The 19,029-nt window shown below is 46.7% G+C and overlaps 2 protein-coding genes across 3 annotated transcripts in view; one reads left to right on the forward strand and one right to left on the reverse strand.

The window, feature by feature from the left end:
* LOC104828568 (perilipin-3-like) overlaps positions 1-18,456 on the forward strand; it is an 18,594-nt gene extending 138 nt beyond the window's left edge. Inside the window, exons 2-9 of the mRNA XM_010562313.1 lie at positions 13,248-13,324; positions 13,791-13,986; positions 14,616-14,698; positions 15,024-15,740; positions 15,858-15,954; positions 16,387-16,586; positions 16,772-16,900; positions 16,990-18,456. Coding sequence (XP_010560615.1) covers positions 13,248-13,324; positions 13,791-13,986; positions 14,616-14,698; positions 15,024-15,740; positions 15,858-15,954; positions 16,387-16,586; positions 16,772-16,900; positions 16,990-17,553 — 2,063 coding nt within the window. The 3' untranslated portion in view covers positions 17,554-18,456. The remainder of the gene's footprint in view (positions 1-13,247; positions 13,325-13,790; positions 13,987-14,615; positions 14,699-15,023; positions 15,741-15,857; positions 15,955-16,386; positions 16,587-16,771; positions 16,901-16,989) is intronic.
* Positions 1-19,009, reverse strand: part of UHRF1 (ubiquitin-like with PHD and ring finger domains 1) — a 31,619-nt gene extending 12,610 nt beyond the window's left edge. For both annotated transcript variants that reach the window (XM_010562248.1, XM_010562246.1), the window contains exons 1-5: positions 18,908-19,009; positions 14,600-14,753; positions 7,446-7,528; positions 3,903-4,014; positions 549-724 (exon numbers count right to left, since the gene is read on the reverse strand). The gene's annotated coding sequence lies outside the window, so the exon portion shown is untranslated. The remainder of the gene's footprint in view (positions 1-548; positions 725-3,902; positions 4,015-7,445; positions 7,529-14,599; positions 14,754-18,907) is intronic.
* Positions 19,010-19,029: the final 20 nt, after the last annotated feature.

Raw genomic sequence — 19,029 nt, forward strand, 5'->3', positions numbered from 1 at the left:
CCCACCGGAACCGGCGCTCCACCGGGGATCCCCGGCGAGAAGCCCCGACCCGCCGCCCCCCGCCCGCTCTGCCGCCGGGAAAGCCCCTCGCTCTCCGGGGCCGAGGCCACGGTGCCGGTTATTGTTCTAAAAACCGGGTCCCGGAGAGCCCTGCAAACAGCCTGCGGGACAGGAGACCCGAACGGTTCTCCCTCTGACAGCCGCCGTCCCAATGCAGCCCCTCGGCCGAGGGGTCCTGTCCCCCCCAGGGAGCTCCAGGCCCTGTCGCCTGTCCGAATAATGCGAATAATCTGAATAATCCGCAAGAGGCCTCTAACTCCCGGGGCCGTTAGCTCCCGGTTGTTTCTGGGGCTTGTGTATGGGCCCGCTCGTGCAAACGTGGCCTGGGTGACACGGCAGGGCCGTGCGCGTGGCTGCGTGAGCCAACAAAAAGGGCTGGTCCGGAAGGATGTCTTTCCCCAAAACTACACACGCTATGAGGAAATTAAAAACTATAAAGTTTGCTAAAGACGGCCATCGGATGGAGTAAACTGTAAACAGGGGATTACCGAGAGGTTTCTGAGAAAAGTCAGCTTCCAAGAAGTAGAAAAGCACGAAAATCGGTGGTTGAGGCGGGGAGAGACCTCGGGGTGGGAGAGCGGGAATGGCGGCGCGTTCGGTGCTGCCAGAATAGCTCCACCAACACTGCAACTTGCCGAGGCCCTGCAGAGCCGCCGTCCTGCGTCTACGGACAAAAGAGAACACGAGGCGCACTGAAGATAAATGCAAAACAGTATTTCCCGTGTTATACCCCCCTGCACCCACAGAGCTAACCTCTCACATTAAAAAATACAAAATCAGAGGGATGTAGCACCCTCCCAACCCCCCCTGATTTGCAGACTGCTGTAGAGAATGCATACAGCACACAGAAGCCTCCTAAGCAGCGTGCACGTCTTCCTTATTCCCCTCCTTTCTTAGGATCTGTTGGGGATCCCACAGTTAAGCCACAGATCACCAGTTGAAAGTCACTGGCCTAGATTAGGTTAGTACCAAAGGTTAGGCATGTGTCAATGCACAAAAGCCTTGAATCTGACCTGCGACCTGCAGCAGTCAGGCTTCATTTCCTCCAGATCCTAAGGCTTTGCCTTGCCAGAAAGTCATTTTTTCCCCTTGTAGATGCACTAGAGTCTTAACCTTGACCTACACAGCAGCAAGCCCTTCCCACAGCCTGAGAGGGTTCTCAGATGTTACAGACCTGGCAGGGAGCAAGAGGAAAGGCTGAGTGTTGGAAAAAACATTTTCACCCTTATAAGGACAGGTCGCACGTCTAAAGCATCTCGGCGTTGGATCTCCTAGCCTAAAGTTCAAAGTAGTGTTGCTTACCAGCGTACCTGGTTCCATATTCTGTCACCCACATCAGTCCCACTTCCAGAGGTGTGGAAAACCCACATCCCTCATGACTTCCAGATGCAGGACAGTTTAATGACAGACTTCTACTACCCTCTTTAGATGTTTTTTCAGCATCACTTACATCTCTACAGAAGTGCCGTAAGAAGGTCAAAAAAGGCCACTTTAAGATACGGACCTGACCCTTCTTGCCTTGAGTACCCTGTGTCCCATTAAGCTGATGTACAAGGATTGTATATTTGAACAGTTAGCTATTCATGTCACGCACACTAAGATGCTAAAATATGTTTCTGACAGCACCTTATTGCCTTGCATTTGACCCTACCATATGCCCCATGTCTATTTAAGAACTATACCTACACGTATCCAAGTACATAATACACATACATTCTTTTACCCTCGGCAGTCCCATCACGGCGCAGGGAACACAGTCTTACTGTAAGACATGGACTGTTCAAGGAAAAGGCTCTGGCCAGTTGCTGCATATGACTAGTAGCACCCCTAGAACTATCGGAGTCAGAAAACAAGAAGCCCACTTTCTAGAGAAACTTTTACTCATTCAGTGAATCCACATACTGCAAAAACTGGGCTGCATCCTACACACTGCTCAGTTGCGTCTACAAATCACTTGAAATAAGGCTCAATTCTAGGTCATTCTAGTAGTGGAACATTGATTTCATTGAAGGTTAAATTATATATGCTCTCCTTTTAAGGTCCTCTTTCCTATTAAAACAGGAACATTGTCAGAGTAACTTATAGAGAACTTGGTGTTAGTGAGATAAAGCCCTGGGAGCTTCGGGTTTCCACGGAATGTCGGAAAAAAAGATCATGACTTGGTTATATTGCAGTTATCTAAGAGGCTGATGAGTTTTAGTTTCCTCCCTTTCAGATTGTTTTAGGCATTTCTTTTCTTTGGAGTTACAATTCTGATTGAAAACACTGTTCTGCCATCTGGTAAATGCCCCATGCTGTGAAGAAACAATATCTCGGTTCTCCTGCCAGCAGGGATATCCAGTTCAGTTTATGAAAACTTAAAGCATTGTTGAATTAATTTGCAAAAAGATGCAGTTAGCAAGACAAAATTCTAACAGTCTCCCAGCCCATGGAAATATTGTTCAAAGTGAAGTTTTGGCACAATGTTTCAGGAGAAACACAAGACCAGGCATGTACATAAGAACTACCAGCTGATAAACATCATTAAAACAAGTCTTGGATGAAAAACTGGTATCTGGTCTTATCAATTCCAAGGGGAATCCTTGGAACAGATACTCTATCCTTGGGTAGGCAGCACAGTCTCCCCGTTACAGTTACTATGATTCAAAGTCCAGCCCTTACAATGCCTTTACAGCACTTTCTGGGAAAAATAGCAGGGGGGCTGGTCCCATAAAACCACAAGAAGCATCACAAGAGGTACAAACACCCTAAATGTTCAAAGGACTCATGGTAGCAGCAAGTTGCTTAGCTTGCAGAAGGCCGGCTGGGTTCAGGAATGTGCACCTTTGACTTCTCCTTCAGCTAACCTCCCTGGCTTCCCTCCACACTCACCAGCTGAAGAGGCCACATCTGCTTTGTCCGAAGGACTTGCTGTGGTTCTGAAATCATCCCAGCTATAGAGAAGATGCCGCTATAGAGAAGCTATAGAGAAGCAGCTATATGCAGCCATAGAGAAGATCCCTTGCAAATCATGAAGAACATGCACAAGATCAGGTAAGGGAAACAGACTATTCTACCTGACACAGGTGGAAAAAATGCCGAGAACTGGCCCTTTGCCCCAGCTAGCTATTTAATGGCCTCCCATCACTAATAGTTGAATGTCCTCATGAAAAATCATTGTTTGATGTTCAACTAAATAAATTCTGTCTTTCACCTTTTCTAAGAGAAATAGTTTGGTTTTCATGGAGCTTGGAAATCAATGCTCAGATGTGGAAACCACTGCAGGAAAACATGGGACCTAAAGCAAAACTATTTGAGCTGGGGACACACAGAGTTCTCATGTTCTCATCTAGAGCCTTAACTTTCTACTACTCAACATCCACAAACTTCCACTACTTTGCTGAACCTTCTTATTCTTAGTGTTTAAGTGACACCGTAAGTAAATTCTGCCATCTCTGTCCTAGGGTTTGCACTATGTTTTTCTTCTAGCACATGATGCATTGTATGGCTTAACCCCCTGAGCCGTAGGAAGTGCTCTGAGAGCCAGTACTCCCTGAACCAGGATGGTTGGTCACAGAAAATCAAGATAGCTAGAACATACTGCTTTTAACCATTTTTTTCTGGCCTTCCTCACAGGCGCTAATATTTATGCTTTTACGTGTGCAAATACATTTTCTTTGCATAGCTGTTTGCAAGGACTAGTGATGATTCAGTCATGTCATATGCACCACAGCAAGAGACTTTCCCCTACGTTAAACAGCAGGGCCTATATGTAAGGTCAAGCAGTCTCAGTAAGCGTGTTCAAGTTTCCACGTGCACTGGGATGATACAGAGTCATGGTGCACCCAGCAACAGGAACTCACCAGATTTTGTTTTCCTCTCCCTCCATGCAAGGCTCTTTGGTGATGGAAGCTGAACAAGAAGCAGTTTTTCTCTGCTGCTTCAGCAAAGAGGCTCTCTGATTCTTCAGATTTCCTTAGGGAGAAACATATTTGCCCTTGGTGAAACCATTGTCTGCACAACAGATATCAACAACAGGTTAAGCAAATACATTTAAAAGGTGCTACTTGGTTTGCACTCAGTTGTCCTGTATGAGATCTTCACCACTTCTCTCAGAAGACCAAAATGAAGAGATGATGCTGGGGTCCAGGACAAATGCTGCCCTCCTTAACGATCCTACAATTTCCAAAATAATTGGGGTAAATCTAGACAAACCCCATGGCTGGGGAGTAAGGTAAAGGGAGCCTGTGTTTCTGATTACTGGGGAAGCAAGAGTAGGGGTCTCACCAACAGCCTGAGATGGAGAGGACACACTTATCAGGCCCAGATGACATCCACCCTCTCTCATCTATCAAAAACCAACAGCATTATGTTAACCCACCCCACTTCTACCTAAAGGTATGAAGCAAGAGTGCAGCAGAAGAGGGAGAAGCAGATGGGTGTAGAAAAAACAACTTGCAGTCTGAAAACCAGCAGAAAGGTGAACTGGAAGACTGGGAGAGCAGCCAAGAACCGGTCAGGCTGTTGCCTGCAGTGAGGGCAGAGCCGGCTGGGGCTCAGGGAAGGAACCCGCCTGAGCTGCTGCCGCCCGCCCTTATGCTAGGGTAGGTAAGCTGCCGAAAGGGAAGCAGGGGCTGGGATACCCTCAAGGTGAGATGGGCCACCAGGCAGCAGGACACAGGCAAGTCCTGTTTCTGCTCATGCAGTTTGAGGGCAGCAGAGAGCTGCAGCATGCCCTGAACTAGGAAAGCGCTTTGAAGACTTGGAGAGACCAGGAGGTGTTGTTGGGAGGCAAGAGCTGGGCTGCAGCTTTTGGTACCTCTCTGGAGAACTGTTTTCAGAAGGCCATACACTGGTGAAAGAGACTAACAGATGGGTAGCGTAGGACAGGATCCAGCAAGGATTCGTCTTCTGCCACAGCCCTGCCCCCGTCACTCTGCTCTGGATCCAGACGCCCAGCGCTGCAGGACTATCTCAAGGACACTCAACATTCCTTCAGACTGTGGCCTTGGACGAGGCTGCTGTGATGAGCACCACCAAGTGCTGTGGCTGACAGGAAGCTGGAGTGTGAGGGGGAAAGAGTGCTTTTTAAGTTGATGTGATCAGCTAAAACTATTTCTGCCACTGCTACCCCAAGGACCACTCACTCCCAGCAAGGGGAAGCGGTGGAGGACAGAGGAAGACAGGAACATTAAAAAGTCTCCAGGCAGTGGAGACAGATGGGGCTGTCAGCAAACATCTTGTGGACTTTGCACAGCAATGAATGGCAAAGATCACAGGCTGACTTGTCCCCTCAGTGGGCTCCAGACAACACTGCGCTACAGCTCCTAAAAGAGGAACACCTGAGCTCAGCAGTACAGAGCTTCTCAAGCAGTTTGCTGGAAGCCCAAGGGGTTTGCTTGACTTAACTGAGGAACAGAAATCAAAGCAACACATGCCTCACCCTTGAATCATCTTTTCTCGTGCCTGTGTCTGCCTCCGGGAAGGTGACCATGGCATCATGGCAGGCCGCTAATGGAGTAAATGCCATGGACAATCAACAAGATCATTTCCGTTGCAGTAGATGAACACTTGCAGATGGGGCACTTCAATGTCACATGTGGCCTCTGGTCCCCAGAGAGATGATGCTGAGCTGTGACGCACCTCAGAGCAGGGAAAGGAATTGCGCCCAACAGTGGGGACCCAACATAAGGGCCTGATCCTCCAAATCCTCCACATACCTGCATGTTTTCCACTTAACAGAAATCCAAACAGAACTGGGACAACTGAGAAGCCATGCAGACCCCAGGACGCAGCTGAAACAAGAGCTGTAAGCTAGCAGCAGCGCTGTAGAGGAGTGGGGTTTCCTGGCTGCCGACAGGCATGGGAGATGGGGCTTATGTCTGGGCATCACCAAAGGATTCTGCCCCATGTCTTGATGATGCAGCATTTACACAAAGGCCGCAGTTACTGACATGATGCTGCCTTTTGTGGGAAGCGCTGCCCAGTGCCATAGGGCTTGTTCACGCCAGCCAACACGACTCCCTTTCTCTTCCCCAAACATGTTTCTCTGCTTCCTCCTACGCCCTTCCCACGCCCACCAAACTTCTTAGAACTGATTTTATCTTGGCTTTAAGTATGTGGCGTTTATACAGTAACAAGAATCACAGAAATAATCATGCAAACCTTTGCTCTGAAATTGCAATCCCCACGTTTTCAGTGTTCTGGCATTGCAGGCAGGTCTACCACTCAGCAGGAGCTCCAAGCATTGGTATTTTGACCTAGTATCTAAACCTACACTTTAGATATTAAATACTGTCTTATTAATTAATTATAATTACCGATGTTATCTCACACAAACCACTTGCCACTTCTGCTCACATTTGTCTGTGCCACATGACAAGCCACACGATGGTGTATCGTGCAGATAGTGCTGTTTTACACACTTAGGTGATGAAATACAACCTGCCTCATGAGACTTTCACCATCACCACTGCAACTGACCTACTCAGACACTTCACACCCATGAACTAACTAACAATTTGCATAATTCACACTTTAGCTGAGGTAAAGCCACTGTCCATATACAGGCCAACATTCAGAAAAACACAGGACTAATTTCCTGATTCCTGGCTCCTGAAAAAAAACCCAAAACTTGTCATCAGATCATTAGAGGACAAACAAGAATGTCCATTCTTTCCCGTACACACATCACAACCTATAAATGTGACACCTGCTAATCAGCTTCAGCATTGAACACTTCAAAACTGCAATTTACCCTGTGAAGGGAATGAGCTCAAAGGAGGGACCATGCACTGTCAGGGAGTTTGTTAGATGAAAGGTTCCCAGGTCATGCTAGAATATGAAGTTTATCTCACAGAGACAAATGTTGCAAAAACTCTTCCCAGCAGTGTAAGTGGTAAAACAAGAGGCAAAAGCCACAATTTGTAGCTGGAGAAGTTCAGAGTGGACATTAGGAACTGCTTCTTCATTAGGAGCGTGATGCAATACTGGATCCAATACCCACAGAGGCTGTGTGAGATCTCCATCCCTCGGAGCTTTTTGAGACTCAGCTTGACAAAGCCCACAGCTGACCTGACCTGGCATTGCTAATACTCCTGTCTTCAGCAGCAGGTTGGACTACCTGACCTCCAGAGGTCTTTACAGCCAACGACTCCATGATAAGTCTGACTTAATTAAGGAGGGGGATTCATTCTAACCTTAAAGCTGAGAAGTGATAATTGTCTACATTTTTGTCAGCTTAACAGCACATTTTCAAAAACCATTGACAATCTCCTGCTCCCGCTGCCTTCATGGCTTACTGCGGACAATACAGAAATGAGACCCAAGGTCTCCTGCATTCACTGGCCAAAACCAAGGTGACTCAATCAGTTTAATAGCTTTAGAAGACTTCACACAATTCTTACCTGTGCCTCAGTTTCCTCCCCCACTGATGTTGAAAACAGAAAACAGGAAGCTTAATTGATGGTTTCAAACCATTTTTTGAGATCTGAAGATGAAAAGGCACAAATGGAAAAGCAAAGCGTTAACTAAAATTTTCATTATTTGTTATTGCTATTAAGAAGCCCAAACCTCCCCCAGGCAGTCTCAGAGTCCTGCGTTGCTGTGCCCTCTGCAAGTATAAAAATAAAAGGCAATCCCTATCTCAAAAATCACAGCAAACTTGAGAAGCAGCGTATTTCACCATCATGTATTTGCTGTAGCCAGGCAAAGGCTGAGAGTGGGAGAGCACGTCTTACTCCTTGAGTAGTTACAGCACCCATGCTGCAGGGTAGGAGAGATTTGCCAAGAAAATGTCATGGCTAAGTGATGTTTTCACATCACAGACACCATGTCCTGCTTCTCTGGGGCTTCTTGACAATGTCTGTGATGCCATGGAGCAGCCCAAGAGCAGGTGTTGCTGTGCTGAGCCCCACCACCCATGCATGGACTTTCCAGCTGTGCTACTGGCTGCTAACGCAGCTGCTCTTTGGAAAAAGCCAAGCACGAGCTGCCTGCTGGCACTGGCTGACCCTGCACGTGCCCACCTGGGGAACAGGTCCTCCAGCCTGGGGGACAGGGGCTGAATTCCTGCCCCAGCACCCTCTTTCCAAGCAGCTCCAGTGCTACGGTGTCATGGTTTAACCCCAGCCAGCAACTAAGCACCACGCAGCCACTCACTCACTTCCCCCCCACCCAGTGGGATGGGGGAGAGAATCGGAAGGAAAAAGGTAAAACTCGTGGGCTGAGATAAGAACAGTTTAGTAGAACAGAAAGGAAGAAACTAATAATGATAATGATAACACTAATAAAATGACAACAGTAGTAATAAAAGGATTGAAATGTACAAATGATGTGCAGGGCAATTGCTCACCACCCGCTGACCGACACCCAGCCAGTCCCCGAGCGGCGAATCCCTGCCCCCCACTTCCCAGTTCCTAAACTAGATGGGACGTCCCATGGTATGGAATACACTGTTGGCCAGTTTGGGTCAGGTGTCCTGGCTGGGCATGAGAAGCTGAAAAATCCTTGACTATACTCTAAACACTACTGAGCAACAACTGAAGACATCAGTGTTATCAACATTCTTCACATACTGAACTCAAAACATAGCACTGTACCAGCTACTAGGAAGACAGTTAACTCTATCCCAGCTGAAACCAGGACAGGTGTGAAAGCTTGTTTCTGATTATCATTTGGTGAAGATCAAAGCTGTGTCGGGGGGCTGCAGGAGGTGGCTCTCCCACCCAGCCACACAGGGACAGCACGTGATGTGCACCCTGGACAACACCGCTGACTTGTGTCGATGTTTGGGGGAAGCGGTATGTGCTTTGGGAGGCAGATGGATCAGTTGGGCATTTTCTTCCTGTTGACAGTGCTGCCAGACCTGCCTGTAGCTATTTCACATGATTATTTGGTGTAGGCATGATAATGGTGTTAACGAAGGGGGTGGCCCGAGTGACAAGGTAACTTTCTTGCTCAAGAGCACTGTCTCTCTGCAGACTGAGGCTGCAGTCATGCATGGCTCTGCCAGCTTGCTGGAGGGAGCACTTAGCAAACTAGCTTAGTGTTTGTCAAGGCTAACAGGGTTCTTAAATGTGGTTGTGATTACCTGAAGTTTCAGGTATGGCTGCGAAGGACTTCAATTACTGAAGCCGGTTCTGCTGAAACTTCCAGATGAAAATGTGTGTTAAAAAGCAAGCAGCATGCTGCTTGCTCTGCAAGTTATAGCTTCTGTCTGAAACTGAGTCTGTCCTCATGGAAAAATTGGTAAATGGAAAGTACTGGAAAGCCCAGAAGCTGTTTTAATTAAACTCCCTCTCCTCTTTCCTAAAATACATCCAAATTCTCGTAGCTTGGATAGCTTATACACTCACTGTTCCAAGGAGTTACTGACCTAGTAATGGGCCACTGGCTGTGGTGCCTAATTTCCATTGGAAGTGGGGGGGCTGGGGAACCTGCCCTCCATCTGCAAAAGTGGCTTTAATCTTTGAGGTTCCCTAATGCTGATGACTTTTCCAGAAGGGTTAGATGGGCATCTCTGCCACCAATTCTGGAACTAATGTCTGAAGGTCAAAGCTGAAAATCATCTCATCCTCCTCCCAAAACTAACCCTGCCCTCAGAGCACTTGCAAACAACTCCCTCAGCTGTGGGCAGTGCCATTTCCCACTGCAGCAGACATCCTGTGACCCAGTTCTGCTGACTGCATTTATGGGAACTGGGGTATCAGTGGCAAATCTCAAAGAATGTAAATAAGTGCTTTAACCACAAATTAATACCTTTGCCTAGATTAGCCCTCCCTGCTCATATCTAAAGCACTAAATTTAGCTTTGTTTTCCTAAACGGTCATTAAGGAATTGCCAGTTAAGCTATTGAACCAGGCACGCTAGCTATGGCTCAATCTGTCTTCCCAAGGTAAAACACATTTGGAAAGGAGAAAAACTTCCTGAACAACAAGATCCTACCTCTCTGTCTGCAGGACAATGTAACAGCAGGCTATCTTCATGGGGCAGAGCTTCTTTCCACAGGAAAAATAAAAACTTTGCACAAGTTAAAGAACTAGCTTTATGTATGCTGGTCATTGTCAGAGTGACAGAAATCAAAGGCGGTGCTTACCCCAGCAGGAAAGTACTTGCTCTTCTGCCAGGCTAGCATGTTGCACTGGCTGTGACAGTCTGAGGCAGGGAAAATGGGTAGCAGCTTGGCAGTTTTGGTGCCATTGCCCTTGCTGTTTCACTGAGCTGAGACTTGTGCCAAATTGGGCAATAATCAGCAGTTAAGCTATTGTGCCGTGCTAGAAACGTGCACTGAAGAGTTTCATCTTTCTGAAACTACCCGTTGCAAGAACTTTCTCCAGCAGTGACCTAATAATTTCTGATGTACCAATGGTATGAAATCATCTGATCATAATTTTCATACAAAGCAAACCGTAACCAAAGCAAACAGTGACGCTGTTTGTGCTTTTCTGCCTGGTGGTTCCCATGCATGGGGTCTGCCTGCTGGGATTCCCACTTGCAGCTATGCTGGCTTGAAGCTGTGCCTTTCTCCAAAGGATTCTGAAACAACTGACCCAGAGTTGCTAAGCTCTGTGCTTTCCTCCACTCTCTGAAGTAAAACAAGGTCTGTTTTGCACTTTTGTAGGGAAGAGACTAGAAAGAGAAAATAAAACCATGCTGTGAGCTCATGAAGATGTGCCCACACAACAAATACTGGTGTTTGCAACACATGCCGATTCCTCCTACACAGAGGAAAGCAAACCATGTTCTAATGTGACTGTGCTGCAAGGATTGTCACTGACACAGCTGCACCTATAATTAAGATGGGCTCCTAGTACTTCAGAGGTTGACTCTAACTTTGCACTAGTTTTTACATCAGCCAAGGATTTACTCCTGACTTATGCTAGCATACTAGAGTCCTTTCCTCCTTTTTTTTGCTGTGGTGTGCCTCTGTGTGCTAACCCTGACACCAAGGTCAGTAAGACACTCTGCAGTTTGAGGTTTTTCCTACCTGTCTAGAAGTAAAGTAACTGAGCAAAGGGGTTGTTTGTAATGGTATTGAAATAGTTGTGCTTTGCCCCGTGACAGGGCTGCAGACTGATTCAGCCTACTTGGCTTCAAAAAAACCAACAAACTTGCCCTGAAGCAGAGCAAGGCGAATAACCACTAACTGAGCAAACCCTGTGGACTTTGGGACTGAGACTTTATGTTCAAGCCCTGCTTTTCTTTGGAGCAGTTTTCTAGAAGTTCTCCCAGGCTGATAAAGTTCAAGCTGTATTTTTGCTGTGCTGTTAAATGGGGCAGCCCCCCAGGCAGGGTGGTTGTCAGGATTGTGCAGAAAGAAGTGCGCTGGCTGGATCTGGGCTTCTCGCTTGAGAGGCTGGAGGTCCCAACTTTTGTGACAACTTTTGCAACAACTTTTGCTGCTGACATGTAGCACTCTGCATCCCTGCCTTGCTTGAATCTCACTAAAATGCTGACTAATTGCATGGTTAATGCAGCAATATTTGATGTCCTGCCAAGTTACCTCCTGAGATGTCCCCCCTAGCTCTATCCATGGTTGTTTCACTACTTCTTACCCAGCTCTCTGTTCCTGTTTCCACAGCAAAATAAAAACCTTACACAAGTTAAAGAACATAAGAAACAAGACAATGGTCTCTGTCACAAATCAGATGGCAAGTTTTTTGGGTAGAATCTGCCAGTGAGCCTGGAGCAGTGCTTGGCTTGGGAATCCAGTTTGTGAGGAATTTTGGTTTGGGGTTTTTTCATTGGAAAATGCCATAGCAATTCTAAGAATAGGAATTAACTGGCAAGGGAGAGAAAAGCAGACACTGCACTGAAGAGCGAATATGCTGAAATCCCTGCTGTGCCTGACTAAGGCTGAGAAGTAATCCTGGATTTATCACGATACTGGAGTGTCCAGATACTGACCTAGTCTATGCTGGGGATGCCAATACACATTCAAGATATTGCATCACTTTTATACTTCTTTTTATACTTCTTTAATCCCATTATGTAACGAGAATACTTCTGAGACTTGGTTTCACAGGAAGTGAGGAGGGATTTACTGCCTAGCTGGTTAGTAGGATGGGAAGGCAAGTTTCAAGGTAGCCAGCCAGAATGCTGCAGCTGTGAAACCTGGCTCATCCTTCTAGGAAAACTTTGAAGGATTTTCATATCCTTCCCAGAGCTGTGAGACTGCCAGTGTTGCTGGAGTTACCAGTGGTGGGGAAGCTGATAACAAAGTTCCCCACTATGAACACAGGCATAGTGGAATGACTCAAATGACTCTCATCTCAATGTCTTTTGCAAAGGGTACTTCAGAGGAGAGGGGCTATAAACTCTGGACACTTTTCAAGAAGGTAAAATATGCCTATTGCTGTTTCAGCATCTCTGTTCAATCTCTGGCCCTGACACCTTTCTGGAGGAGAGCTGAAGTCCTGCCAGTCTCTTCCTCCCCCTCAGAGGAAAATGGATTAAGCCATTGCAAAACCCATCTCTACTTCAGACAAAGTGGGTGAAAACTGAGGGCTTTACCCCCTTACAGGGTATTAAACAAGTTCAGGTTTTTTTAATAAATATTTCTAATTTTAAACTCCATTATTAAACTATTTGAGCTTATCATGTTTTGAAAATTAAAACTAAAAAATTACTTACACTACTGTTGTAACAAGCCCTGCTGCAGCTGCATTTCAGCAGGACTTGTTAGGAGGACAGCAATGTCATGATCGAGTAAGACAACATTCAGTGATTCCCACTGTTAGCCCTGCTTCTGCAGGGTACATCTTTCCTTCAAGTGTTCCAGTCGTTGGCCAGCAAAGAGCCTGTGTAGCGGGAAGCTGAACCAGAATTATCTCTACCAGAGAAAATGCATGACACAGAAGTGGGTGAGAACTATCTGATAACCTGCAACTTTGAAGCCTGTCAAATGTTATCAGCAATAAAATAAGTAGGATGTTTATTTAAAGTATTTGGCTGTTTGGGGATTGAGGGAGGTGACTGGGTGGTACAGTCCTTGTCCTACATAAATACTTGAACATCATAAATCATGGAGTCTCAAATATCTTCATACCCTTGCAAGAAAGATTAGTGATGTCACTCTAATATTCCTAGGACATGCAGAATGATGGATCCCAACTTTGCCCTCTGCTTTTCACCAGTTTTAGTAAAACTTTAATTCACTGAAGGAAATTGTTGTACTCATGCTGTTATACTCTTGTTTTTCCTTTCAGCTGCAGTTGAATTCAGTATGGCATCAGAAAAGACCACAAAAAAAGATCTGCTAAATGCTGAGGAACAGCAGCAAGCGGTAGGTGGCAGGACAGCTAGTACTCTAACGTGCAACAGTTAATCTGCTGACAGAAATGCTGATAAACTAACTTTGGTCAGCACCTCAAAACCAGGCTGAGAGTAGCAGAAAGATTAACCGTATGAACAGAACCTAACTTTTTTCTCAAGAGAGAACTTCAGGGCTGGCTCAAGTAATGCAAGTAATTCTGAAACATGAGCTCTTACAGGTCCTATTTCCACATCTGGGTTTGATGCTGAAACTCAGTGTGACTCAGAATTCATGAGCCCAGAGCTTGAATTTTCAATCCTGGCTTGTTGCTGACTTGCTAGTGGTCTCTGGATGAGTCCCTTCAACTCTTAGTTTAAGAAGGATGAGAAGCTAGACTGGATGTCCTCTTAGGACCTTTCTGGATAGACACATGGCTGGTACTCACTCACCAGCTTGAGGTGGATCTCTAATGTCATTTACTTCTCTTGGGTTTTAGAGTGCTGTCAATCGGGTAACCAGCTTGCCCTTGCTCAACTCTGCATTCAACCTGGTCTCATCTGCCTACAACTACACCAAGGAGACACATCCTTACCTCAGTGGTGTCTGCAGTGTGGCTGAGACTGTGGCTGCTGTCGCAGTAGGTAGCGTGGTTGGTGGGGCACAGCCCATCCTGAACCAACTTGAGCCACAAAGTAAGTGAAGAGGCTGGAGTGACCCTTTCTACACAGAGGAATAGGTGGGGAGGGGAGTTTCATGTGCCTGTTGGGTGATATACATTTCCTGTAGCATGTTGTTCTAGTTAATTGTAGCACTGAGTCTTCCACTCAGCAGTCCCAGCTGCTCAATGAACCCACTGAATTTCATGGACATGAAACTGTTGGTAGCAGAAACAAAGTCTGGCCTCTTGTCTGTGGTTTCTTTAAGTCACTAAGCAAAAACTCCCTGCTCTTTCTCCACCACTCCCAGTTATGAGCATCCCAACTGGTAGTAGCAGTGTCCATCTTGGATATAGCTCAGTCTGTCTCATCCCAACTTTTCAACCCTTTAAACCAGTCGCCCTACCCACCAGGGGCAAGTATTACACTCCAGTTGGAGCAATGTGCTGCCAATAGCTAGCAAGCTGGGAAGGCAAAATGGAGACTATTTGAACCTGCCAAATTGTAGGGTTTGTTCACTTTTTAACAAAACACACGCACCCCATCCTGGAATGGTGGTGACTTTTTTTGGCTTGCTTTCATGAGTGTATCCTGAATTGGCCATTGTAGGGTCAGAAACCCCTCTCCAAATTGAAGAATAAACTGGTACCTCTTGTCTTTTCTAGTTGCACTTGTAAATGAATATGCATGTAAAGGACTGGATCAACTGGAGGAGAACTTGCCTTTCCTTCAACAGCCAGCAGATAAGGTAAAGTAAAGGCTTTTCCTGGGGAAGCCATGACTTGATGTCTTGCTTGATGGAACTGTTATGGGTATGGAAGAACATGGGGAAATAAATTTCAGCTGCTTTGTCAGGTCAGTCCCTGGTATGGGCTAGAGGAAGCACTGCAAGCTGATGAAAGCTGGAGAGATGCTTTCAGCATGTGGAAGTGAACATGTCCATGTAAATATAGGTGTACTGACTTCCCCAGCTCCCCCCCAAGACTGCAAGCACAATTTAGCCATATGGAAAAGCTACTTCAGGGAGGGAAAACCAATTTAAAAAAAAAAATCTTTCCCTCTCCTTGTTGTAGGTAATCTCAGACACCAGGCAGCTGGTTTCCACCAAAGTGACATCTGCTATGGATGCTGCCTGTGAGGCAAAAGAAGCAATGGCTGATAAAGTGACTGAAGCTGTGGGCCTCACTAAAAATGTTGTTGGGGACAGTGTCAAGCTGACTAGGTCAATGGTCGCCTCCACTGTTAACAGTGCTGTGGAGGCTGCCCAGGGTGCCAAGGACCTTGTGACTAACAAGGTGACAGAGGCAGTAGACCTCACTAAACACATGGTGGAAGACAGTATTGGACTGACCAAGTCTGCAGTTGCTTCTACTATTGTCAATGCTGCGGAGGCTGCCCAGGGTGCCAAGGACCTTGTGACTAACAAGGTGACAGAGGCAGTGGATCTCAGTAAACACATTGTGGAGGACAGCGTTGGACTGACCAAGTCTGCAGTTGCTTCTACTATTGTCAATGCTGTGGAGGCTGCCCAGGGTGCCAAGGACCTTGTGACTAACAAGGTGACTGAAGCTGTGGACCTCAGTAAACACATTGTGGAGGACAGTGTTGGACTGACCAAGTCTGCAGTTGCTTCTACGATTACTGCTGCTGTAGGGGCTGCCCAGGGTGCAAAGGATCTTGTGACCAACACAGTGACTGAAGCAATGGACCTAACCAAAGGGGCTGTTCAGGATGGTGTTGAGAAGACCAAATCAGTGGTCACTTCTACAGTCAATACAGCTCTGGATGCTGCATATGGCACCATAACTAGCAAAATAAATACAGCTTTGGAGCAGAGCAAAGAGGCTATCCAGGAGGGTGTGGAGAAGACTAATTCAGTGGTGACCAACAGCATAAGCAAAGCCAAGGCAGTGAGCCAAGCAGTGGCAGGTGGTGTGGAATCTGTCCTGGGTATATCAGAAGATCTGGTGGATCAGTACCTCCCGATGACAGAGGAGGAACTAGGTGAGAAAATGCTTAGCTGGCGGTTGTAAACGCAAATCCTTTCCCACATGACTAGAGAGCACCTGACTCTGCAAGACCCATCTTCTGAAGTAGACAGGTAGCTCTGAATTTGTCACCAAGTTGGCTGTCTGTCAACACTGACTTGCCACATGGTATGGGACAGAGTTCAAGCATTTGCTAGCTGGTCCTTGCCCATCAGCCTCAAGGCAAATAAACACGTGGGTGCCTGCTTCAACCTATCTGTCAAGTCTGCTTCTCTGAAGAGAACATGTTGAGCAGGGACTAGCCTACCTTTAATATCTGAGCAACTACAAACCTCTACTGCTTACACAGCTTCAGCCTTCATATTTTTTAATGAGTGATCTTGCCTCTTCCCCCCCTTACAGCTGTGGGAGTGGAGCACAGCTGCATCTCTCTTCTTGTTTCCTCCAGGTAAACTGGCCACCACTGTGGAGGGATTTGGTATGGCTTCTGTGGAGGAGCAGAAACAGCAACAGAGTTACTTTGTGCGTCTGGGTTCCCTCTCTAACAAAGTCCGCCACCGAGCCTACCACCACTCCTTGAACAAAGTGCAGCGCATTAAGCAAAGCACCCAGGATACTCTCTCACGACTACAGCTGGCAATAAAACTGGTACAAACATGCTTTTTCCTCTTTCCTCCTGTCTGTAGTCTTCCTGCCCTACTATCCAGATGGAAGCTCTTCCTCCATTCTGTACCAGCTGCATGTCATCTTGGATCCCTCCCTGGGAGGGAAGCACTTGTGCTTCTCTGATTGTGTGCTTGCAATACAGCTCTTCCTCTCATTTTTCCCATCAGATTGAATCTGTGAAAAAGGAGGTTGGCCAGAAGCTTCTGGATGGGCAGGAGAAGCTCCATCAGCTGTGGGTGGACTGGAGCCTGACCCAACCCAAGGGAAACCAAGTTAAAACTGCCTCCCAAGCAGAGGTATCCCTAGAAGGGCATATTTAATCAGGCCTCTTGTGGATGGTGTACACCTCATCTGCCCTAGTAACTGAGCTATATCTCTTTCCCAGCAGGTAGAGTCACGGACTCTAGCTATGCTGCGTATCATCACCCAGCAGCTACAACCTGTTTATGAGAATCTGAAAGCCAGCATCCAAGGCCTCCCCAGCAACATCCAAGAAGCTGTGTATCAGGCCACTCGAAATATCCACAAGCTCCATAGTTCTTTTTCCAGTGCTATGTCTTTCCAGGACCTCTCCCCCACCACCCTGACCCAGAGCCAGGACTGTGTGGCAGAAGCCCGAATGTCCCTAGATGACTTGTTTGAGTATGTAACTCAGAACACCCCTCTAAACTGGCTTGTGGGTCCTTTCAGGGCAATAGCTAAAGTGTCACAGGATAGCAGAAAGCAGAAGAAGAAAGCTTTGGTGACTGATATAAAATCACCTATGCTAGAAAAAGCTCCATTGTCAAAGGAGGTGGCTAAGACACCTGAAGAGCCAAAGGGAGCAAACAGGATCCTGGGGGAAGGGTGTGAAGTGCTAGAGAAGCTGGAAGAGAAAGCAGAGAAAGACACAGAGGTGGCACTGGCTGCAAAGGAGATAAAAACTAATGTACCAGAGGAAGATCTCTGAAGAATTCCAGCTCTTCTGGCCAAGGCTCCCTGGCTAGAACAGCATTTTATCTTTTAATTGTGTGTCCAACTACCAGTCATGCTAAGACTGCCTCCTGCTCTCTCCCTGTCCCAGGCTGGGTTTACAGTAAGATGTAGTTTGCATGGAGACTTGATAACCAAGGTGGGGTGATTCCATATATTGATTTACTATTTTTTTTAAATCATGCTGCTGCACTGAAAGGCAAGATAGGGACCTGTACTTCCGCTTTCTAAGTCAGCCCAGCTGTATGTGTGAATGGCTAATTCTTGCTGAGACAAGTTGTGGGAGAGAACTGGTCTCAACTTTTTTTTAATGTTGGATTTGTTTTTAATTCATCCAAGCTGCAGAGATCGAGAGGATGATGCGCTTGACCTTTGATACCATTTCCCTCCTTCTACAAGTTTAAAAATATGTGTTACAGACATGACTTCCTTTCTGCATGTTGTGTTTCCGGAGAGGCTCAGCCCTGCAGCAGACCATGAACAGCTGGGGCCAGGAGGCTGCTTCTCCAGAAGACACTTCTCTTTATGGATCAGCCAAACACTTTTTCTTTCATAGAGAAACACTTAGCAAGGTGGGATTTTCTTTTAAGCATGCCAATTTGCAGTGGGATTATCTTTCCTAGTCATATAAATGACTTCAGCGATCTTCTGTTTGTGTCTAAGTAACTCCATGCATGAAGCCTTTTGCAGCCATTAAGAAGGTGGCAAATGATGCAGCTTTTTCCAGGAGTTACTCTGCCATGCTAATGGGATATCCTGTTATTAAAATAGGGGAGATAGGTGCTGGTTATTTTCCCAGCAAACAATCCTTTGTAATCATTTCTAAGGTAACTTATTTCGGTAACTTATGTCCTGGTGTGGTCCCTGTGCTAAGGCTGGAATAATGGCAAGCAGACTTCAAAATAAAGTGTGACCTGCATTCAAAGAGATGTCTGTTTCTTGTGTATATCTAAAGCTGTAGTGTTACGTTCTCTGCTTAGAATTTAATGTTTGCGTTTAACAAATCACTTCTCTGAACAACTTGCGTGTTCCCTGACCTTGCTGGAGGAAGAAAAATAAATGCTTTTGGCAGGTCCCATGTTCTGCCTCAGTCTTAAGCAGAAAAGCATCGTTGCTGTTTTGTCCCCAAGACTTCTGAGGTCAACTGCACCTGTACCGCTCCTGCTCTCCTCAGCCCTTAGGTTTCTAGCCCCGCTCACGCTAACCCGGCCACCTTACAGAGGTAATGCCAGCGGTCTCTCACTAGAGGGAAACGTCGTTTCCCCGCCCAGTCTACCCTCACCAGCTCGCCTTTAATACCTTCAGGCGCTCCTCTGGAGGACACCAGCTACCTGCAGACGGTGCCCGGCGCTAGCGCACCGCTGGGCTTCTCCTCCACCGCCGGCCCCGGCCATTTTCGGGGGAGGGAGGCGACAGCTCACCCGGGCCGAAACGCTCCTACCACGGCCACCCC

This window comes from Haliaeetus leucocephalus, unplaced genomic scaffold (genome assembly GCF_000737465.1).
Source record: "Haliaeetus leucocephalus isolate CR32 unplaced genomic scaffold, Haliaeetus_leucocephalus-4.0 Scaffold157, whole genome shotgun sequence".
Lineage (NCBI taxonomy): Eukaryota > Metazoa > Chordata > Aves > Accipitriformes > Accipitridae > Haliaeetus > Haliaeetus leucocephalus.